Source organism: Chelonia mydas, chromosome 18 (assembly GCF_015237465.2).
Source record: "Chelonia mydas isolate rCheMyd1 chromosome 18, rCheMyd1.pri.v2, whole genome shotgun sequence".
NCBI lineage: Eukaryota > Metazoa > Chordata > Testudines > Cheloniidae > Chelonia > Chelonia mydas.
This window is the reverse complement of record NC_051258.2, coordinates 14102863-14126361: the sequence shown is the minus strand read 5'-3', so window position 1 is coordinate 14126361 and position 23499 is coordinate 14102863. Positions and strand designations below refer to the sequence as shown.

Here is a 23499-nt window from a genome sequence, read left to right as displayed (position 1 = left end):
TGGGTGGACAGACAGACGAGTTCCCTTTAGTTACATTATCGTTTTCATTCGTGGTTTGTCCCCTGCTCTGGAACCCAAACTCCCAGCTGTTTACATCGAAGATAGCGAGACACTGGGATGGCTGATTTTTCCCCTCCTTTTTTGGGAAAGCGGCTGCAGCTCGGTAAGTAGAGGAAGTGACACTGAACTCAATTATTCCAGGCACAGCCGACACATGGGCAAGACGCCTCCATCTGCAGCCGGAGCAAGCGTCTCCGAGGGGATCTGACTGCAACAGCCAACGGCTTTAAAATTAGGTACTTCCTTCTTCCAAAGGCAAGCCAAGGACTACAGCCTTCTCCAGTCAGTCAGCCAGGCCTGGCCACAGGCACTACCCGAGACTCCACAGGGAGGCTGGGCAGTACCTGCCTGCCACAGGCCGTCTCCAGAGCCCTACCAGAGATTATGGAGATAAGGTCACATTCAGCTCTGTTCGCAAGTGGAAGGGCTGATGTCAGGGGACAGGGCTAGTGAGTCTTGGTGTAACTCTTGGGGAAATCCCTCCCCCTCTCCTGCCGGCGCCTGCCAGTGATCCTACAATTCCTGGGGTAGAATTGGAGAGATGTACTGAGCCCGTTGGCTCTATTTATAGCCTTGCTGATATCACTAACGGAGCTGAGCCCAAGGTCAGTCCTGCCAGGCAGCCCTCTCCCCATCCATTTTTTTATCCCTCCATGCCCACAGCCATGCACGCAGTCAGCCTGCTGTCTCCAGGACTCAGGGCAAGAGCAGCCCTGCCCTAGGGCAACAAGTAATATTTTCCACACACAGAGAAAGCTAGTATCGCCAAAGGTCTGCCTCCCCTCCTCATCTATACCAGGAAAACACTCCGGCTGACGGGTGGAAGCATTCTTGAAAAATAGGGGAAATACCAGCACGCTGGGCTCCGACCTATTAGCATTTCTATAGCACAGAAGTTAAGAGAGAGATGCTGAAATCTTGGCCCCACTGAAGCCAGTATCAAAACTCCTGCTGATTGCAACCGGGCCCCAACTTCCCCCACCTCTGTGGAGGTGGCAAACACCCAGAGCTTTGTGGATTTCAACTAACTCAGTGATCAGCCTAATCGTAAATGTCCCAAGACAGCCCCTCCCCGCTTCCCCCCCCATTTGCTTCCCTAGAGAGGCTATTGCACAGCCCGCTAGATCTCAGGACATGACTGTACAAACCCACCTTTGGGGCCGTTAATAGAAGGATGATAAGGAATCGATTCCAAAGGTCTATAAGGGAAGCTCCCTCTGATGGTCATGGCACATTGCTGGATACTGCTAGACAGTGGGGACACAGCAGCATCTGTCCCCAGCCAGGCTCCTCTTCTCTCACTGAGTGACGAATAAAGATCCAAGGGACTGATAACGGATTACAGAGCATTTCACCAGATGGGACCATAGCTTGGAGGAGGGTGAAAACCATCATCCCCTGCCAAGGTCTTATGGACAGGTGCCTACAGAAAAACACCCCCCTGCCAGCTGGTATTAAATAATCCTCCCCCCACCCCACAACTTTTTGGGCAGCTGTGGTAGAAAGGCCCAGGTTCCTGGACCCATCCCTTCCAGAAACAGGAGTCTCCACAGGGCAGAGCTGAGGCACACAGGCTGACAGGGCAGTGGAGGGGGGACTGAGGTGGAGTTGCCCGTGCTATACCTATTCTGGAGACAATACAGGCCCTCAGTCCCCAGCACTGCAGCCTGAGAGGAGGGGAACAAACACGGATATTGGTGTCACTGGGCATGAGCTGGGCATTAGCACGAGGACATGTGTAAGCCCAGACAGCAGGCCTGTCAGCTAGCGCAGAATCTAGCCTCTCCTCACTGCCAACAGAGCCTCAGTCCCGACAGCCAGACCCTGTTTTCTGCACAGGCGTCTGATCAGGCCAAGAGCATCAGCAGCAAAGCTCGCCCGTCCCTCCCCCTCCCCAGCTCAGAACAGGCCCAGAAGCCAACACACAGATGGGTTTAATCAGTCTTGTTATCACTCTCCCATTCCGCCCCCCACCCCCGCCACACACACCCACCACTGCGGGCTCGGGTCATGAAGCAGCACTGGAAGGCTCACATTAATTGCTCTCCAGACTGCGGATCAATAAAAGGATTTTAGCCTCCCGCACACTCCATCCTTCACCTTTTCCAGTAGAAAGGGGGGGGAAGGGGGGCGCGAGAACACAACTCCGCTGAAACCTTGAAGAGATGAGGTCATCCGGCAGCTGCCAGATTCCCAGGAGGCGGCTCAGGGAATCGACCAAACTCCGGCTGCCTCGTCAATATTTTTGTCATCGGGGACAGAAACCAGTTCTCTGCCTCCAAAGCAAGAGAGGAGCCCTCCCTGTTCTGTTTGAGACTCCAGCCATCTCTTTTCCCTTCTCCCCATCCTCTGGGGTCTGTCATGCTACCGGCCTCTTTAGATTGTCAGCTCCTTGGGACAGGGTCTGTACCTCCTCACCACAGCGTCCAGCATATCCTCCGGCCCCTGCGAGCTACAAGAGCAGCCCATGGACAGGAAAGAGTGAAGAGAATGTCTGTTTTTCTGTCCTCAGGCACAAACTCCTCCTGGGGCCAAGTCTGGCCATTTGTTGGGCAATCTGTGGTCATGCTACTCGGACCCGGGTTAATCAAAGCACCCCAAAACACCTGTAGCATAAAGACGTGTGAGAGATCGCAAGGTCCAGGACAGTGCCCAGGGGCTCTGGAGACATGAGTTCTATTCCCAGCTCCCGTGCTGACCTGCAGCGCGGCCTTGGGCCTCAGTTTGTGTCCCCCCGCCCCCGACCTGTCTTGTCTATGTGGATAGACTCTTCCTATGGGCTCGTCTATATGGCCACTTACTGTGCGGCAAGCTAGGGTGTAAATCTACAGCGCCGCGCTTGCCACGCACGCAGTCACTACGTGGCCCCTGCTACCGTGCACTAAAAGTTCCATAGTGCACGCTGATCTACTGCTGTTTCTGCACTACGGAAATGGTAGTACAGGGTCCATACGGCCAGGTAGAAAGTGGCAGAGTAGAAGGTTGTAGATTTACTCCCCAGCCTGTCGTGCGCTAACTCTCCGTAGAGACGTGCCCTCTGTGTCCGACCAGTGCCTAGCACAACAGGGTCCTGATCTCAGCTGGGGCCGCTGAGGCAACACCAATCGCAACTTTCATAATAATACACGGGGTGCCAGCTGAAAGCAAGGGAACCCTCTTGCAATCGAACACAGCAATGGTCCCCGAAACCGGAGGAGCCTGAGAAAGAGGATGGGTCACTTTAAATGGGGCCCTGATCATAAGTAGTAATAATACAGGGCACATTCTAGTTTCTGATAGTTTGATGGGGGTGGACTCCCAACTGCAATCCACACCCTGCTCTGTAGGGTTGCACATGGGGTGGCCAGAGCACAGAACCATGTATCCCCCTTTAAATGACTGCGAGGGGAAGGCTCCCACGAGGAAGCCTCATCTGTTGGAAGCAGTAGGGATAGTTATGCTGGACACCTGCCTGTCAGAGAAATTGCTTCCTTCTTCTGGCTGGCTGATGTTCCCGAATGGCCCACATGTGAACGGCAGCCGCACTCATCCTGCCCAGTTCATTCATTTATAAAGAAGGAGGCCTCCCCCCGCCCCCCCGACTCTCACAGGATGCAGCATCTAGCTCCTAATTGCTCAACTAAGGCATTAGACTATGCATCTCTTTGGTTCTGGGTTGAGCTAGGAGTTCAAGTCCCACCTTGCACTGGGACGTCCTTTACTCATGGGTCTGCGTGTTGCATCAGTGAGTCGGCGGTGGGCCCCTCCCTCCACATGCTGCAGGATGCAGAGCCCATTTTAAGAGCCGTACACAGGACAGAGAGAACGTGCTTTCCCGCGGGCTGGCAGTCACCTCAGTGACGGCTCTATCACACGTGCGTGACCCCGTTAAACCTTGCAGGGAGGGAGACCGGTTGGATTCCAAACAACTGGCCCCTCTCCTTTGGAAAGGCATCGGAAGGTCGCGGGGGCAAGGGTTCACCAAACCCATCCCCCTCTCTGCCGGAACAGGGGTCAGCCGGGCACATGACAATAACCACAGAGGAGCTGCGGTTTCTTGCTGTGGACAGAGCTGATGTTCCTGATGGAGGACGTATAGCTGCGGGGGGGGGGGGGGGGGGGGGAGTCACCCACTCTGATGCCTCTTGGTGGGATGATGACCGAAGTATCAATACACCCATCTCTTCATGCATACCCTTCCGCTTTGTCCTGACACGCTCCTTCCTATCTGCAGAGAGCTGGGGTAAATCCACAGCCCCAGCTCTGTTGAGTTTCCTCGCTGAAGCTTAAAGTTAACAACATATCAGAGATATCTCTGAGGTATACAGGGGGTTGCCATGGGAACACAATCAGGTGACAACATATGACTTTCGAGGGCAAGAGGCTGGCCAAGGAGGTGGAATCACTGTTTTGGGGAGCTCCTGAATCTCTTTCCAAAAGGTATGGATCCACATGCAGGAGGTAATGCTGCCTGGCATTCGGAGATGCCCCAGGCACAATGGGACGGAGGGAGCTCCAGCCTTAATTCTATATTTCCCTCTCATCAAACTATGGAAATACAGGGAATGTACAGACGACGAAGACCTAGCAGATACTCCAGGCTGCCCCAAACCAGCTGCCGGAGAGGACTGCTTCCTCCAGTATATTCCTGAGCAGTATGTTGAACTGTACCTCGAGCAATGGGCTTTGGGAGATTGTCCCATGGGTCTATTTTTCAGCTGCTCACCCTAAAAAGCTTTCCCTTGCTCATCTCTGTCCTGTTACATTTGAGCATGTCTCCTACAGTACCCCAGACAATCCTTGCACCTCCTTCAAATACTGAGAGGTGGCTCCTGGATCCCACCTCTCCACAAACCTGGTTATCTTTTAGCCCAGCTATACATATTTAATTCTTCAAGCCTTTTCCCTCGCAGGTCAATCCCTGCAAGCCCTTAATCATCTTTGCTGCCCTGCCCTGAAGCCCTCTCCAATTTATCAATGTCTGCCTTGAACCAAGGCTTCCAAATAAGGTCCAGCCAACTCCGCGTAGACTATCCCCTCTTCTCTGTGAGGACGTCATGCTTCTCCATACAGCCCAACACAGCATGGCATTTTTCCTATCACCATATCATTAGCTTTGCCAATACCCAGTCAAACGCCTCAGCATCAACTGCTCAGCCCACAGCTTCCAACCATGCACACTTACATACCCAAGGGGGCAAGAATTCTCCTTCAGTCACATTTATGGTCTCCCACTTTGAATCTCAGCTACACTGGAATTGGAAAAGGTTCAGAAAAGGGCAACAAAAACGATTAGGGGTATGGAACCACTTCCGTATGAGGAGAGATTAATAAGACTGGGACTTTTCACCTTGGAAAAGAGACGACTAAGGGGGGATATGATAGAGGTCTATAAAATCATGACTGGTGTGGAGAAAGTAATTAAGGAAGTGTTATTTACTCCTTCACATAACACAAGAACTAGGGGTCACCAAATGAAATTAATAGGCAGCAGGCTTAAAACAAACAAAAGGAAGTATTTCTTCATACAATGCACAGTCATCCTGTGGCATTCTTTGCCAGAGGAAGTTGTGAAGGCCAAGACTATAACAGGGTTCAAAAAAGAACTAGATAAATTCATGGAGGATAGGTCCATCAATGGCTATTAGCCAGGATGGGCAGGGATGGTGTCCCTAGCCTCTGTTTGCCAGGAGCTGGGAATGGGCGACAGGGGATGGATCACTCTATGATTACCTGCTCTGTTCATTCCCTCTGGGGCACCTGGCACTGACCACTGTCGGAAGACAGGATACTGGGCTAGATGGACCTTTGGTCTGACCCAGTCTGGCCGTTCTTATGTTCCTCCTAACTGCTGCACCATCCGAGGTCCACTTTTACCTTGGTCTAGTATTTGCCCTTTTCCCTTCTCACGGGTTTGTGGCTCACCCCAGCCTGGTACCATCTCAGGGTTAATAAGTGGTCTCTTTATGACCTCTGAGTTCTATTGTTTCAAGCCGGGCCCCTGACATTCATTTTTTTTGCTTTAACTGTAGATGCTCAAACCCCACAGAGACGGATGCACCATGAATAGACTAGCAGGCCCATTCTTCACATCCTGTAAAACCGATACTCTGCCAAGACCCCCTCCCATGCCGGTTCCCCCCATAGCTATGAGGCTCTCACCTACCTGCGTGGAAGTAGGGGCTCATCGTATAAGGGAATCCAAAGGGCAGCGGCTGAGGTGGTGGGATGGAGGCCGGAGGGAGGTATTTCACCTCATTTTTATTGATGCCTTGGCCGAGCAGGTGGCTGGGTGACTCAGTGCTTGAGGAGCTGCAGGGGGCATTCTGGCCGGAAGCCACTTCACTCAGCTCCTTGGCCCCCTCGTAGACCTTGCCTGTTTCTTTGCACTCTTTGAGTTCACTGGCTGAGCTGCTGCTCTCAGCTTTCAGGCTCTCCGGCTTCTCGTCGCTCACTTCAGCATCGCTCTCCGAGTCTTTCATCTCCTCATCGTTGCAGTCGGGCACGCCATCCCGCGCCCGGGGCTCGGCCAGCTCCTTGGCCTCGTGCAGGCCTGGAGGCTCGGCCCGGTGGTGCACTGATTTCCGGCTCCCCCTCCGGCCTTGCTCCTTGGGCGGGGTGGTGCTGGGCACCCCGTGGTTCAGCGACAGCAGCGGCGTGTTGTTGTGCCGGAGCACGAGCATGGCGTTCCTCCGCGAGAGTTCGTCCCGCAGAGGGTGCCCCTCGGGGATGTCGTGCATGTTCCGCAAGGCCGGGTGGTCCTGGGGTAAGCCCGGGTGCAGGCTCAGCGGGTCGCCGGCCAGTAGCCTCTGCCGATGGAGATTCTCCAGCTCCTTCTGGCGGATGATCTCGGCCGACATCTCAAGCCTAAACAGGGAGAGAAAAATGAGCTGGGTTTGAAGGTCAACTCCTCATTCACTAGCAGCTGCAGCTTCGGAGCTCAAGGGTCTAAGGCCGAGTTTGGTGTGCCGGTGGTTTTCACACCCTTATATTGTTTCAGTTAGTTTCCCTCTGACATGGCACTATTTCTGCTGCACAATTCAAGGCAGGGAGTCCGGATTCCATCCGCCACTGTCCTCCCCTGTGCGAACCGGGCTCATTGTCAAGTTCCTAGGAGCAGGGCTGGCTGCTTGGGAGGTGCTGGTAATGGGATACAGAGCCTTTTCCTCTACGTCACGGGTTCAAACCCAGCAGGCATCACCGCAAGCTCTCACCTTCTCATTCCTTAGATGCCTGAGTGTCATGAGTCTGGCTGTCTCGGGCTGCGTCCAAGGGGTTCCAATCAGAAAAACCACCTGCACAATGGTAATCTCAGCAGAGACGCCAAGCACTGGATGGGCGTGAGGGCCGAACTAGGCCCTCTGCCTGCGGGGGGAAAGCTCACACTCTTGCTGCCTACGCTGTACCTGTCCTGGAGAGGGAGGGCTTCCTTCCCCCGGGCTGCCCATATAGCACCAAGGTCACACCCTATTCTGGCTGGGGTGAGGAAGAAGGCCAAAAGGGGATGGAAATCTAGCCCGAAGGACAGGCAGGCTCAGATGCAGGGAGCTCCTCTGGGGCAGCACTCCATACCTGGCAAGATTCTGTTTCCGCAGCATCTCCTGCTGCCGTGCAAACATCTCTGCTTGTGCCGGCTGCAGAAACCCATAACCTGTGGGCAGGGGAAAGCATGACAGATGCAGGGTTACACAGCACTCACTCTCTGCGGGGCCAGCTGTGCAGTGAAGGGCCACAGAACTGCTCCCTCTGAGAGATCCCTCTCCACGATGGGGGAACTGTCCTTGCTGCAATCCCAGCGAGCAACACAGATGTGATTTCCTGCGGCTCACAAGACCCTAGCTATGCCAAAAGGTTTCCTGTAACGCTCCCACAGGGTGACTTTGTACCTGATTCCATTTCTGCTGTTCCACCTCATTCAGGCTGCACAATGCAATAGGCACATATCCCCCATTCTCTGCACCAGGCTGCGGCTGCCTACTGCACAGGGGGTGCAAGGAGCCTGTCCCGTCCCGCTGTGAGGCAGGTCTTGCTCTCTGCTAGCACTGCTGTGGGGCTAGACACACCAAAGGGACCAGGGAGATGGCATCGCCTGCTCCCTTCTATACGGGCCAGAGGAGCTGAATGGCCACATGAGGTGCATTCGGAAGCCATGGGAGAGGGCAAAGCACCCACCAGTGCAACCACTGGGGTGGGGCAGCTCTGGGATGCTCCCAAGGCAGGGCTGTGGCAATGAGCTACAACGCAGCCCTCTCCTCCCACCCACCGCGTGGGCCGTCACCCGCACACTCACCTGGCGTCTGGCACAAAGCTGAAGGCACCCCCAGGAAGGGAGGTCTCAAGTGAGGCCCTAGCGCAATGTGGGGGGCATTCTGGGGTGACAGCAGAGGCGGTGGATGGGACATGTCCCTAAAGAAAATGGAAGAGATGTAGAGATTTAGCACTGCTCGGTGCTGATCGCAGCAATCCAAGTGTGAGCTTAGCTCAGCGGGCGCGCTTGCATGCTGGGCTGTATGTTCTCTGACATACACACACACACATACCCCTCCTCAAGCACAGCTGGGGCACACCTGTACAAAGACACCTGCATGTTAAAGGACAGCCTCTAGCTCAGCCACTTTCTAAGTGAGACTGATACAGGCTGGTCTGCCAGCAAACTGCCACCATTAGAACCCGACTCCTCATTGCTCAACAGCACGCCACCCCGTAAATGCACCTGCTGTCTCATGCACAGTGGTCCCTCTTTTTAGGTCTGTTCTCTGTCTCTCTCTCACACACACACACACACACACACACACAAAATAATTGCACCCCTTTCCCTTGTTTGTACGTGCCTGAGCTGAGCTATAAGGTCTTTCGGACAGAAGCTGTGTCTTACTGGTTTGTAAAAGCCCCAAGGACATTACATTACATTACACATTACATTACAAAACTCTCCCTGAAGCCAACGGGAGCTGTGCCCGAGTTAAGGGCAGAGAGAGAGCAATCAGAGATAGATCCCCCTAGAGATAGATGCAGCCGAGCAGCAGGCCCACACTTGCTGTGTGAGTGACCAAGAGGGAATGCTCTCCAGGATGCTACACAGATGGCTCAAAAACTCTGCTTGCCTTGAGACAAAGGAGTTCGCCGTGAGACTCCTGCTGGCTGGACCCGGGTGCTCACACCAGCACGTGGGTGTGCAAATGCTGCACTCTGACAGACAGTTGGCTCTGCCATTCCCTCTCCTGCCCTGCTCCTCCAAAAGCTTCCGATATTCCCATTGACCATGGGTTTCCCAGCCAGCTGTTCCGGCCCCACAGAGGCTGCTGCTTTGTGACGGCCACAGAGTGAAGAAAACACAACATTTGATGAATTAAAACAAAGCAGATCGGAGGAGGGTCAGGCCAGGAGTTGCCCATTCCTTTCCCACTGAGCAGCCACCGGCACCATCCGCCCCCATCTCACAGGGGACGTGAGCCCTCTGTCCCCACTGAGCTGAGTGTCATTGATGCTCATGGGGCCAGCACCCATACGGAGCCAAGCGCAGACACTCAGGGTCTCACAGGCCCTGATGTGAATGGAAGTTTGGTGGGGGAGCTCACAGTATCCAGGTGTCAAAGGTGGGGAGGAGGTGGACACAGCGGCTCCCAGCATTGGCTCCTTTGTTACCCACATACCCGCTGCTATCTCACTCGTTCCCAGAACTGACCCGCGGCGCGAATGGAGACTCTGGAGGCTATCCGTGCTGGCAGGTTTTTGGTTGAATTTCGTTCTTATTTGCAAAACTCGATAAAGAAAAAAACGAAGGGGATAAAAGAGGAGCAGACGATACAAATCTGTACGCAGGGGAACGAAACAGATCCCACCTGCTTCCCAGCTTCCCGCTCCGAGAGATTTGGCTCTGCTGCGACGTACGCTGGGAGTTGGCTGGGCAAGGGGTGCACACGACAGCACCATGCAAGCACTCGTCTTTCACCTCAGCAAACCTTGGTTAAAACTGGACTACATTACAAGTGAATAGATATTTTATACTTTTGGGGGTGGGGGTCTCAGTGAGGACCCTAACGGTTATCCAACCCCTGCCCTGCATGGTACGACTGGCAGCCTCTTCTCTGGAGACAAGGGGCTGCTGCAGGTCGGAGACGAGGTGCGTTGGCAGAGCTCTGGTGGGGCCTGCTGCAGGTGAGTGTTGAAGTGGGTTGGCAAAGCCGGAGAGAGGGCTGGCATAGTAGGGGGCGCTGCGGGTGAGCGGAGAGGTGCCTCGGCAGAGCCAGGGTGGGGTCCCATGCCTCAATGTGATGCAGGATGACAATACAGCACACTGGCCTTAGCCCGACTCTAGCTAATAGTAACCGAAGTGGAAGGTAGGGGGAGGAGACACAACCAGAGAGCAGGCCAGGTAAAGCCCACAGGAAGCAAATAGGAGCCAAGGTCTCTTCCATTAGTCAAATCTGCCTGGGAAGCCTGCAAGCAAATCTCTGGTTTCCGGCTGCGCGTCTCTTAATTCCCTTTGATGGCCACTTAGAACATTATTACCTTCACCGGGGCATCGAAAGGCAAAGCCAGGCACTGTGCTGTTTATTTTCATTTTACAACATCTTCCCGCAAAAACGACTTCAGGAGGGGACGGGGGTGGGGAGTGTGATGAGTGCGTGTGTGACAGTGCAATGCACAAGCACCCACACAAAGCATTTGAACCGAAGGGGCGGGATGTGTGTGCGTGTTGAGGGGGGTTTCCCTGCCCCAGCACTGCTGGGGATGAGTTATCACTCTGGTTATACAGCTACAGCCGATGGCCATTTTTTGTGCTTCGCCAGATTTCCAAAACCTGTTCCAACAGCAGGGGAAGGGGGGCGGAGTGTCTCCTTCTCCTCTCCCTAGAGCTCCCTGAAACGGCTCAGTCCCTCCATCAGCCAGCACCAATGCTGCAACACGCACGCAGATCCAAAACGGGATGGATTGAAATATTTCCCTGAATCAGACGTCCCTCTCCCTGCCTCCACCCATTCCCATCTGTCTTTGCCTCCCCGCCTGTCTCTTCCTTTTCTCCCCTCACTCTTTTCGTCTATCTGTCTCCTGCCCTTCCCCGCCCCCCTTTTCTGTCTGTCTCTCCTCCCCCCCCCCCGCTCTCCTCTAAACTAATTGCACAGCTCGCTGTGTCTGGAGGAGAGCCACAGATCGATCCGTCGCTGTTGAAATGTTAATGCTAATCGTATAACCGCTCCGCCAGCGCCTCGCGCTTCAGTGGCAGCTCCAATTAATCTCAGGTAACGCAGCGCGTGACCTTCGGCTCAGTGCCGGGGCAGCAGCCAAGCGATGCTTATGTAATTACACCATGAAGTGTGTAATCACCTGCCCTAATCCCTGAGGCCTCACAATTAGCTGAGGCCTCGGTCGCTGGGCTGCCAAGTGCTTTGCCACCCCGGACAGCCTGCAGATGAATAACGGACAATTAAAGCGGCATGACGGGGGCTAGGAGGTGTCGGTTCGATCGTAATTAGCCGTAATCATGGGGAGACGAGCCTGGCAGACGTGCTGTTCGTTTTATAAGAAGCAATTTAGGAAATCAAGTAGCTTTTAACTATTGCGCGGCCTCCCTGCCTTTTATAAACACAGGAGAGGGGAGTCTGACTAGGCGCCGGCACCACGCATAAGCCCCAGGTGCAGGCTGCACAAAGAGCTCACAAGGAAAGGTTAGAAACAAAGGGAGCCATGGGGCGCCTGCTTTTAGCTGGCAAGAGACACTATGCGAGAGGGATGAAGAAGGGCTCCGTGGGGATCAGGGCTGTGCACTACAAAATGAAAGGCCCCTCACTTCCGCAGCCGCACAATGTCACGTTACAGGGCCGAGCTTCGATCTCGGAGGCCTTCGCCTGCCCTCAGCTGTTTTCCGTTCGTTCCCATTTTGTATCATGCACTCGGTTCCAGAAGCCATGCAACAGGCCCACTTCCCTTCCTTTACGGGCACGCTGATCGCCTGCGACCGTGGGCTGGCCAGTGTGAGGTATGGAGGTAAGAAATAATCCTGGGGAAGGAGGGAGGAGCTGTTCCTGCGGTACCTGAGGGTGCTGCTATCTGAACTTACAAGGCATGCCAGGCCACAGGAGTTACAGGGAAATGTTAAAGGACAGGCTGTAGAGGGCTCTGTGGGGTAAGCTTTGGGGGGTCCTTCCAGCTAGAGGAGGCAGGTCCTGTCTACACTACAAACGCAACTGAGTCAGGGAACAAGCCCAAAGATTTTAAAAACAGGGCCGAGCCCTGTCTACGCCACAAAACAGTGCTTTAGTCCTGTCAGGCGAGGTGGCCAGACAACAGCAGCATTTGCAATGTAAACAGAACTCTGCAGAGTTTTTCGAGTCTGTGGCCGTAAGTAAGGGCTAGGGCTAGGCAGTGGGCTGAAAGCCACATCCACAGAGGGAAAGGAGGAGCAGGGCGAGGTCAGAGAGAAAGAACGGTGACCCAATCGGCGCGCCCATTATTAGTACCACTATGCAACCAGCTTTGCTACTCTGAAATCAGAGCTGGGAAGTCAGAGGTTCCAGACTTCCTGGACAGACCTGGCCTGAATCATCACAGCCCTTCTCCTTTGCCGCAACTCTATGCATCAGCTGTCATCCACTCCTGAGCCAAAGATGAACTGGAGTCACATACCTACGTGCCCATAGCTCACTTAGTCTGCCAAACTGGGCTAAGGGGCAGGGCAGTACGGTGCACGTACCCCCCATCACCTTCACAGTATCTAATGCTGCAAAACAAGCTTCTGCAGCTGGAGTAATCAGGAAGGTAGCATCCACCCTGGTGCAGTTCCACGGATCACACGTGCGATGCATATGATCGGGGAGCAGAGCCCCCATAGCGAGATCACCGTTTAGTATCTCCTTAATGAACTGGAAATACCAGGAAGGACGTCACACATCTACTGGGAGACGGTGCCCAAGAAACATCCCCACCAGCGCACTGCTGTCCTCGTTTCTTAATGGGGCCCTCGGCACAAAGCAAGTCAGGAAGCGTGACACCTTACGGCAATGAACGCTGTGCTCTTGAGGAGCACCATTCTGAACCCTCCCTTACCCTAACCCAATCCTCTCTGTACTCACGAACTACGGCGTGGCACCGCAACCTCCCATGTGCCCTGGGCCCCAGTCCTGACCCCGAAGGGCCACTTGCAAGAGTGAGAGATGACTAGCTAAGAACGGCAGCAAGCGTGCTAATTAACACCAATTGTACTGGCAGATTTGGGGATATGGAGACCTCCTAGAGGGAGACCCACCACTTATGTCTAAACAGGCCAGACAGTAGTGAATTATACTGAATCAGTGACTCAGGGGTGAAAGAGTCCGTAGCCAAGCCAATAAGCAAGGCCACCTTGCATACAGAGCTCCCACTGAAACACATACATTGAAAATAAAAACCCTGGGCCAAATCCTGAGATCCCTGTTCAGTTACATCTCAGCCTTTACTCAGGTAATATTCCCACTGGAGTAAGGACTGAGAAACCACTGAGCAACAGCCCTGTCCCCTGAGAACCTGAACCTAGCCCGTGCCAATTACATTTGTTAAGCCCCGTCCTTGTTTTACAGAGAGCACTTCTGCATGCATTGTTACAGCATCTTTCTCCTCTTTTTTTTTAAAAAAAAAAAACATAGATGCCAGCTGGAGGCTTGTGTGTAGGGTATTAGGGGATTTGCACTGCATGCTGCTAAATTTGATATGTCCTTTAACAGGAGACAAATGGTTCACAAGGCTTAAAAAGTATTGACTTTTCTTTAACAATAAGCGCTAATGGCCTTCAAATAATCAATATTTAAAGTCATTATGGGGTTACACATTATACTGTTAAAACGAAGCATTCCATATTAACCCCATCTCGTCCTCCCAAATCCAGAGCTGCAGGCTTACAGGAGCGGAGACTGGTGAACTGAGAGGGTCAGGAAACACAGATTGAAAGCGGCAAGGCATGGAAATAAATTTAGAGAGGGTAGGAGGGAGGGGGAAAAAATGCACAAGAGCGCCACTTTATTCTGCTTTGCTTCTGATAGGAAGAGACACTTTAAACCTGAGGTAATGGGCAATTGGCACACAGCTCTTGGCTGGTTTGCAGCAGGCAGTTTTAAAACCCGTCCACAGACTCCTGCCCACCAGGGAGGGAAACTAAATAAACCAAAAGGGTTTTTTGAAGAACATGTTTGGGGTCTCCAGGTACAAGGAGACATGCACCAGCTAGACGACATGTACCACATGATGGAATGATAGAAATGGCTTTAGACAAGGAGGGGCTGGGGAAAATTCTAACCGGTTTTAAAATCAGTTCAGTCAAAGCAGTCCAGGCCGCCTGGATCCTGGTCTGGGCTATGGCCCCAGACAGCTTGAAAACTGGTTTGAATTTGGGGGTAAATCTCAGATGTAGACCAGGCCAGAAAGCGATGAATGCTGAGTTCACTGGGGTTGAGTCTTGGGAGGGATTGGAATGGGGTGAGGCATGCAAAGAAGAGAGCTAGAGTGCAAAAAAGCCCGACAGAGGGCCCGGGTACACAGATGAGAAAAGGAAGCCCTTCAAGATCAAGAGAAGGAAGGGGGGAATGCAGGAGCTAAGGGGTGCCAGGCCTGGCCCAGAGTTAAAGTCAGCAGTAGCAGCAGCATTGGGAAAGAGGCACATCCTGAAATCCTCCCTAAGTTTTTAAGGAAAAACTTCCATTGCCTTTGAGGACAGTTTTGCCTGAGGAAGGACTTCAGAGTTTGGCCCCAGCGTTTGACAGCTACCTGCTAACCAAAGGCCAGCTGGCCCGCCAGCGGGATTCAAGGAGCTACCGATGGGTGCTCTGATTTTCAGCCTTCCCCCTTCGAACTGCACATGGCACATTTCCCAGCACCCGGGGTTTTTCTCTATTCTTTATTAACTCAGCTCCCCCCCACCTTCCACCCCCCATTATTTTATGTGCTCCCTGGGAAATGATAAATGGAACCCCAGAATAAATTATGCCCCCCGAGTCTCTGATGCCGTGCAGTGTTAACAGCCACTGAACAAAGTACAGCTCCACACAAGCACAAAACACACACACGAATCTGAAGTGTCACGTAAACCGCTTGGTTTCATCCATCTGCAGAGATGGTTTATAGATCGGCCAGCCTTCTTTAGATCACCTGTGCAATGCACTTCAGATGCAGGGTATAAACATTTTTCCAGAAGAGAGGGGAATGCTAACCTCCCCGATCACGTAGCCGGGCCAAATTCCTGAGACCACCCCTGAAGGGAGAAGGTGGAGGTGGACGGAAAAGAACACTAAGCCCAACGGGGATAGACAGAGCAGCAGATGAAAGCACTAGCCTTTCACCTCTGAAGACTGGTTCAGATTTGAGGTTTGGCGGGCTCTGCTTGGAACCTAATGGGTCATTTATTGCACACACATATGCAGAGCCTGGTCTGATGAAGAAGCTTCTGTTCAAACAAGAATGTAGACAGCGACTAGTGGTAGGTGCCACAGGATAAACCAGAGGGCCTAGCACCCTGTGTAGGAAACTGGGAAGCCAAATGTCTCCCCAACAAAAACAAGCAAGCACCCAAGAAACTCAGTGGGTACAAAACAGAGCCAAAAACAATCCCTCATCTCTAGAGAGGGTAGTTTCCATCCCATTTCACATGGGGCATAGCATCATGAAGGTGGGGGCGGGGGTGTATAAGCTAGAGAGTTTGGAATCTAGAGCCAAACTTTTCCAAGCCCTTTAGTAACATTCAACTAACCAATCTTCACAAACAAACCTCCCAGATCTGGGCAGCCTTTACTTCTGGGTCTGAATCTAGATTTGTAATTAACAGCTATGAATCTCTAGAATGAGCTGAACCAAAGCCCTGAAACCAAACACCCAGGAGCTTGGAAAAGTCGGGCTCTAGATTCCAAACTCTCTAGCTTGGACAAAAACCAAGCCCCACCCATCTTCCTGAGCATTCATCAGCTCATAGTAATCGTTTCGCAACCCTCTTCACTCCTGACAATTACAAATATATACCTTTCCCAACTGGATGCAAAGGTCTCAATATTGGTCCTCTGCAAAAAACGTGGTGCCACCTTGATAAATAAACCTGGGTTGCTGGGTTTTTCCCCCTTGCCATAACTAATAGATGAATTCTTGAGTGGCTAATTCTTCTCGCCAGCAAAGCCACTATATTTGTGAACTGACCTGATCCCCACAAAGCTCCCAACAGGAAGCTGAAATGGAATTTTAACACCACGCCAAGCAGCTCACATCCCCTCGCATCATGCATTATTACCTCTGCACCCAGGAAAAGAGACACCATCAATCCACCTGCAGTTTTCTCTGTGTGAGCCAGCTCCTTCCACCACCTTTTCCTCCACCTCCTCCTCCACTGCCTATCTGAGCCAGCTGCCTTTTAGACTTTCCACACCCTTCCTGCTAAAGGAGCACAAAGGCTATTTTGATTTATCTTATTGACAGAGACCACAGCAGTCAAATACAAAACCTGAGGCCAAGACCAACAGCGAGGGCGAGAGGAGGAGAGATTAACCCTCCAAGTGCTTTGTCTCTGCAATCTGTGGCCTTGTCTTCTACAGGCATGCCTAATGCCCTCCACGGTGCAATGATAAAGCAACACAAAACACAGCCGTTATGAGTGGGGGCAGCGTGATGCAGGATGGCCCCAAGCAACACTCAAGTGGTTAAGGATCTCTGGGGACAAATAACGATCATGGGAACCAATGTGAAGCAGACCTGACAAGCCCTGACCACAGGGCATAGCTGAAGCTGCCTGCCTCCCAGCAGGACCCCTGCAATTATCCCTCAGCTCAGCTGACAAAGGATTATCACACCTGAGAACTTTGCCAAAGGAACAGGTAGAACACACATAGACACAGCCTTCTTGCACCCTCTTCACAGGACCAGAAGGCTGCATGCAATCAATCTGTTGGGTCAGCTGTGCTTTGCACACAAGAGAAGGGGCATAGAAAACCTGCCCAGATCCAGCTAGGCCCACGGTGTAAACTTTTCATACAAAACGTCCCAAAGCTCCTCAGGTAGCTACCCGCCCCAGACACTTGGGGGCAGCCTCTGCAAACAGATCCAGCATAAAGGACTGCCCTGATTTACTCACTAGGCAATTCTACTGAAGTAAAGGAGGCTTCTGAATGTATAGGCCAGGGAAGGATACAGCCCCTCAGTTTTATACCCATCAATTCAGACAAGTGGTGGTCTCAGTATCTACAGCGCAAACATGCCGATAACTAGTGGGCTGCAGGTGGGCCCAGAAATTCTTACTCCATGCAATAAGACTCTCAACTACTTGCACCTTTCACCTGAGGACCTTCAAGACCTTCAGACAGTAACTAAACATACCCTGTTTTACAAGTGAGCATTGGCATCATCTTACAGATGGGGAAACCGAGGCACAAAAAGGGTAAGTGACTTGGCCAAGTTCACAGAAAAGGTTAGTGTCAGAGCCAGGAATAGAACCCAGGAGTCCTCACTCCCAGTCTCCAACATAATCATTAGTCCACACTCCTTTCCATAGCTGGGAGTAGAACCCAGGAAGGAGTCTTGACTCCTGGTCCCCTGATCTAACTACTAGACCTCTCTCCCTCCATGATTGCCAAAAAGCACACAGATTCCCTAACTTGCAATCCCGCTGGATTACAATTTAACACACTCTGGCTTGGGCTTCATTATCTTCTCTCCACCTGCCTGGCAGTCCCAGGTAAATCTTGGACTTGATACCCACTAACATGCATTTTTAGGTTGCCCTTCCAATGTGCGCACACACGCACCCTCTTCCATAAGTGCTTCCTCAGCCAGTTTTCCGGCTGGCCTGGCAGCCTTCCAGGCCACACGTAGTCAGAGAAGTTTTCCTACCAACTGGCTGCAATGAAACGCGCCTATCGCTGCATTCCTGACAGGTCTGTCTACAGCACGCATCGACTGTATTGGATTGTACTGAATGGGTTAGCCAAAGTGCAGCTGGTAGGACAAAGGTTTATCAGGACCGCCTAGTCCCTGCACGCAGAGAGCCACTGGGCAGAGGATTCCCCCAGGGATATGAGCTGAAAGAACCAGTTTCCCCACACATGCACTCCTATTATTATTTGCAGTTTCCTTCCCACTCACCCGCAACAAGAAATCAAGAAAGACCATTAGCAAAGCCTAGAGTGAAGCCCTCCACAGACTTTCCAGGCCCCCCAGAGGGTGTCAGCCCCTGTGGCAGCCAGTCCAATCTCCTGCCTCTTCATTTCTCCTCTATCCATGCAAGAAACAAAGACGCTTTTAATTTAATTTCGCTCTGAACTCCTTCATGGAGGGAACATCTTATAACACAGAGTGAGATAAATGATCTGGGTAAACCAAGTTTCCAACAGCACTGTCTGAGCAAAGAAGCCTCACACCCAAGTCTTGTCCTTCAAAAAAAAAATTCCCTCTAGCTCAGTGTCTGTCCCAAGGTGTCAGTTCCCTTTTGTTATTATCTGGGGCAGCTATAAAATTCTAATTTAAACAGTTTAGCATGTTCTGTGCCAAAAGGACAGGTTACACAATACCGTCAACTCCTGGATTCCAACGCAGGATTTAGACAGAATGTTACCAACAGCCTGAGACTCACAAACCAGAATCTGAAATGCACATGTGTACACATGCATATCAGCCCCATTCCCACACGCCAAATGAGAGCGCATAAACACACACACACACACGTAATGAGCTAGCACATCCATGCCTAGAAACGTGCAAACATCAGCATGCAAGCTCATACACCCGCACATGCACTGACCCCCTTGTACATGTATGAAACATGCAAGCACAAAGTCACACATGCACATATCCCCCCCTTCCACACACTTACTTCCCAAAGACACACACCCATCAACGCAACCACACGACAGGCATCATGCACGCACTCACATGGACTCGCAACCTGGCATATACATGCCTAATCAATCTACAAGTCCCTTTGTTTTCGGTTTTACTGATTTTTGCCAAAACAAAAAACAAAAAACCCTGAGTTTTACAAAAGCTATTAAATAATAATAATATTATTATTCAATTTTTAACAAACTTCCCTGGAACTTACATGTACAGAATTTCAAGTATATGAATATGCTGATTATGTTAAAAAAATATCCAACACATCACACTAGGTAGATGTGTTTATGTTCATAATAAATTAGTCTAAGTATAAACATGAGACTGTCTGTTAAAGTATGGCTACATAGTGGAAGTTACACACACCCAGGCATGTGAGGATGTGTACATCAGTATCTGAGTCCTAAAAAGAGAAGTGCCAGAATTCCCCAGACCTGGCTCCCTCCATAGGGATGGCAGCTTGGTAACCCAGTTGCCATCTCTCCTTCTGGAGCAGGCCTGGAAGTGGAAGAGGTGGAGGACGCAGCGTGAGGCGTCGCCCACTTTCGCTATTTGTTCCTTTTTTTCTGTCCTCCCATCCCCCATATTTACCCAGAAAAGTTCACTTTCTGCAACAACTTCCACCTCTCTTTTACATTTTTTTTTTTGCAATAAACACCCATAAATCCCCAGGAAACTTTAAACAAAATTAAAACTGAAAACCAAGGGCCTCGTCAAGGCAATCCCCAGACGGGCCGCGGGGCCCAGACACCTTCCAGTACCCACCACCCATCCCCAGGCCAACCCCCCATGGCCAGACGTGCCGTGGGGCCAGCCACCGGTCAGCCATCCCTTCCAGTGCCCACCCCAGCTCCCCAAGCCAATTCCCCCACGGCCAGATAGGCCACAGGGCCAGCCACCCCTTCCAGTGCCCACCCCAGCCTCCCATGGCCAGACGGGCCGCGGGGCCAGCCACCCCTTCCAGTGCCCACCCTAGCTCCCCAAGCCAATTCCCCCATGGCCAGACGGGCCGCGGGACCAGCCACCCCTTCCAGTGCCCACCCCCCAGCCCCAAGCCAGCCCCCCATGGCCAGATGGGCCGTGGGGCCAGTCACCCCTTCTAGTGCCCACCCCAGCCCCCCACGGCCAGATGGGCGGCCGCGGGGCCAGCCACCCCTTCCAGTGCCCACCCCAGCCCCCCACGGCCAGATGGGCGGCCGCGGGGCCAGCCACCCCTTCCAGTGCCCACCCCAGCCCCCCAGGCCGCGGGGCCAGCCACCCCTTCCAGTGCCCACCCCCCGGCCAGCCACCTGCCCCCCTCCCCTGCCCGCGTCCCCAGGTGGCTCGGCAAGCCCCGCCCCGGGGGCGGAGCAAAGCGAAGGGGGCGGGGCGGCGCCATAGGCCCCTCCCCCCGGCCGCGCCGCCGGTACCTCTCGGGGAAGTGCGTGTCGCGGTGCTGGGGCAGCCCCTGTTTCCGGCGCTGGCTAGACGAGTTGCCGGCCGCGGGCAGATGCGCCTCCATGGCCGCGGGGTTCCGCGCCGCCGCCTCTTGCCGCGCTCGGAGCAGATCTGCGGAGGATGGAGGAAAGGGGGGGACAAGCCCGCATGAGCCTGCGGCCGCTCAGCCCCGAACCCGCCCCACCGCCCCCGCTCCAGCGCCGGCCCCGGCCGGCCGAGCCTCCCCGGCTCCCCGCTCCCCGCCGCGGACTCGCCCCCGCTCCAAGGCGGGCGGCCGGGCAGGTGCGGCGGGGAGGGGGAGGAGGAAGCCCGGGCCCGGGGCGGCCCGGCGGGGGGGGGAGCCGCCTCGGTGTCTTTGCGGCGCGCCCCTGCCCGGGCTTTCCTCACCCGGAGCGAGCCGGCTGCAGCGCCCGCGGGCGCGGGAGGAAATGGTGTCACGGGCCGGGGGCGTTGAGGGACGGAGCCTTCCCGCCCTGCCGGGGGGGGGGGGGGGACACGTCCTGAGCCCTCGCTCGCTCTCCGCGCTGCCGGTGCGCGCCCCGCGCCTGCGGCTCCCCGGCTCGCTGCGGCCGCCCCGCGCTGCCCCCCCCGGCCGGCTGCAGGCCCCAGCCCGGGCTCCTGGGCCTCTCCTCTGGCACCCCCCGCCCCGCTGAGCTGCCCCAGCGCGGCCCCGCAGGGCAGGCAAAGCACAGGCAGCCGGGGCTGGTCCCGTCAGCTCCAGGCTGAGGGGGCAGGCACGGGGCCGGTGCTGGGGGCGGCGAACCCTCCGCCGAGCGGGCTGGAGCCGCGAGGCATCTAGTGCCACCCCACTTGGGGCCCAGTGCAAATACAGGCGGGGCCCAGCGTTTACGAGCATCCATGCCTGCCCTCTGCCAGGGGAGAGGGGGGTAAGGCCCAGAGTTCAGAGCCCAAGCCAAGCTCCCCTGCTAGGTTCGACCCCACATGGCTACAGTAGCTGCCCCCGGGGGCGTGCCATGGCTGTTTAAAGCAGCACCGGTCAGCAGAGACCCACCTGGGTGCAGCATGTCAAGAACTGGCTCCCATTCCCTCACTCTAAGTGCAGGCCCCCGGGGCCCCTGCCCCTACACGCCACAGCCCCCTGCACACAGACTGTTGTAGTCCCATGAGAATTAGCCCATAGGATCCAGGGCCACAGCTTGGGGGAAGGGAACTGGTTGCAAGAGTCACTGAACTGGGGGAGGGAAATCTTCCTATGGCAAAGGTTAGGGACACAGAGTGACACTGGCCCGTTTGGCAAAGCCCATAGCGGCCATAATGGGCCCAAACTGGTGGACTAATCAGAACTACAGTTGACCCTGCTCTCCCCCCCCCCCAAGAACAGACATATTGGGTCAGACCAATTATCCATCTAGCCCAGTATCCCGTCTTCCAGTAGTGGCCAGTGCCAGATGCTTTGGAGGGAATGAACACACAGCAATCTGAGTGATCCAGCCTCTGTCCTCCAGTCCTGGCCGTCAAAGGTTTAGGGACACCCAGAGCAGGAGGCTGCAAACTTGAATCCCTGAGCATCTTGGCTAATAGCCATTGATGGGTCACACACAGCTCCCCCTCCCACATAAAAGGCATGGCGCACACATAAAAGAGGACATAGGACAGGCCAGGGTTGCAAAAGTTTTGCCTGCAGAGGCTCCACCCCACCCTCCCCATAGCCTCTTGCCCAGATCATGTTGTTCTCCCCTGACCCCCACAGCACCTCTGTGAACAACAGAACCATGGAGTTAACAGTAAGGCATGGGTCTGCTTTCCGCCCCGCCGCTGCAGCAGTGCTGACTGGCTAGAATTCATATCCCAGCCCATGCTGCCTGCATATCCCTGCTGTCCTGTTAAGTCTCGCACAACACTTACTCTCCCCCTCACCTACCTGGAGCCTCAAGAGTGCCCAGAGCTTGGGGGGTGGGTGGGAGGGGAGGTTTGAAGGGAGGCGGCGGTTTGGCACTTGCAAACAGACTATGAAAAACATCTGCCTTGGTTGGGCTAGTGCGTGGGCTGCGCTCCCCGCTGGGAGGGCTTCTGCAGCTCAGCCTTGGGGCACACGCGGGGAATTCCATGGAAAGGTTTCAAGGGAGGTGGGGAATGAGTCAGGCAGTAAATCAGTCAATCGCTACAGCAGGGAGGGTAGAGCTGGCCGCCCCTGCAGCCTTTCTGGACAGCACAGGGCTGTGCACTAGGGGCTACTTAGTGGGAAGGGGGTTATGCTAAGCCCCATCTAAGCTCCTTGGGGTCACATCCAGTCACATCCCTCCTGCTTCACTCACCATTTGCAGCTGGAGATTCTCACTCATTTTTAAGGGGGGGGGTGCCTCACGTAAGGCGGAACAGGGGTCACTGCAACGCCCCCCTCCCCACTGAGCTCCTGCTCTCAAGCTGAGCTCACTGAGCCTGAATCTTTCAACCCTAACTCAGAGAGCAGTATCCCGCTTTAGGCCAAGTCGCTGAAGGCTTGTCCGCACAGGAAACGAAACAGGAATAGCTAAGGGGGCTGCAGTTCACACCTCAAGTTACTTCAGTGCAAGGCAGCATGTGCTCACTGTTATTTCAGAATCTGAATGCCCTATTGCACAAAAACATAGCAAATGGTAGACGGGATCAGAGCCATAGTCGTAGGGCACAGTGATTCTGAAATAAGCATCTATATATAGACTTGCATCGAAATAACTAGCAGTGTGACTTACAACCGCTTTGGTTCCATTGACCATATAGACGAGCCCTGAGCTGCTCTGACTCAGTTTCCCCCATCTGTAAAATGGGGATATTAATTCCTCCCCGGCAAGATCATTACAGCACGGTAATTAACTGATGTTTGTACAGCATTCCAAGCTGGGCATTGCTGTGCAAGTGCCATACTTTACTAATTATTCTATTTGATGCATTTATCCACCAGAGGGACCAGAGCAGCCCAGGACGACCAATGAAAATGCTAAGTGGATTAGTTACAGATGAGGCAGCCACCTGCATTGTAAGAGACTCTTTCTGGAGTGCTACCCCACCACAGAGTTAACCATCAGGAGATTCCCCGCCTCCAGGCTGGGCTCCTTCCCCCATGCTGGGCTTGCCTCTCCTCATCTGCCTACACACAATTCCGGGGCACCCTACCTCTGCACGCTTGCACCAGCCCAGCAGTGAAACCTCTGCTACTGTCTGCATGACACACTGGAAAACACACAGACA

General features: G+C 53.8%; 1 protein-coding gene across 13 annotated transcripts in view; it reads right to left on the bottom strand.

Moving 5' to 3' along the window:
* SAMD11 (sterile alpha motif domain containing 11) overlaps positions 1 to 23499 on the bottom strand; it is a 180794-nt gene that overhangs the window by 11526 nt on the left and 145769 nt on the right. For 8 of the 13 annotated variants that reach the window (XM_043531523.1, XM_043531525.1, XM_043531526.1 and 5 more), the window contains 5 exons: positions 20283 to 20421; positions 9144 to 9341; positions 8330 to 8445; positions 7612 to 7690; positions 6206 to 6906 (listed from right to left, as the gene is read on the bottom strand). In XM_043531523.1, the coding sequence (XP_043387458.1) occupies positions 6206 to 6906; positions 7612 to 7690; positions 8330 to 8445; positions 9144 to 9341; positions 20283 to 20421 (1233 nt within the window). The remainder of the gene's footprint in view (positions 1 to 6205; positions 6907 to 7611; positions 7691 to 8329; positions 8446 to 9143; positions 9342 to 20282; positions 20422 to 23499) is intronic. The other 5 variants (XM_037880960.2, XM_037880963.2, XM_043531528.1 and 2 more) reach the window with 1 other exon arrangement.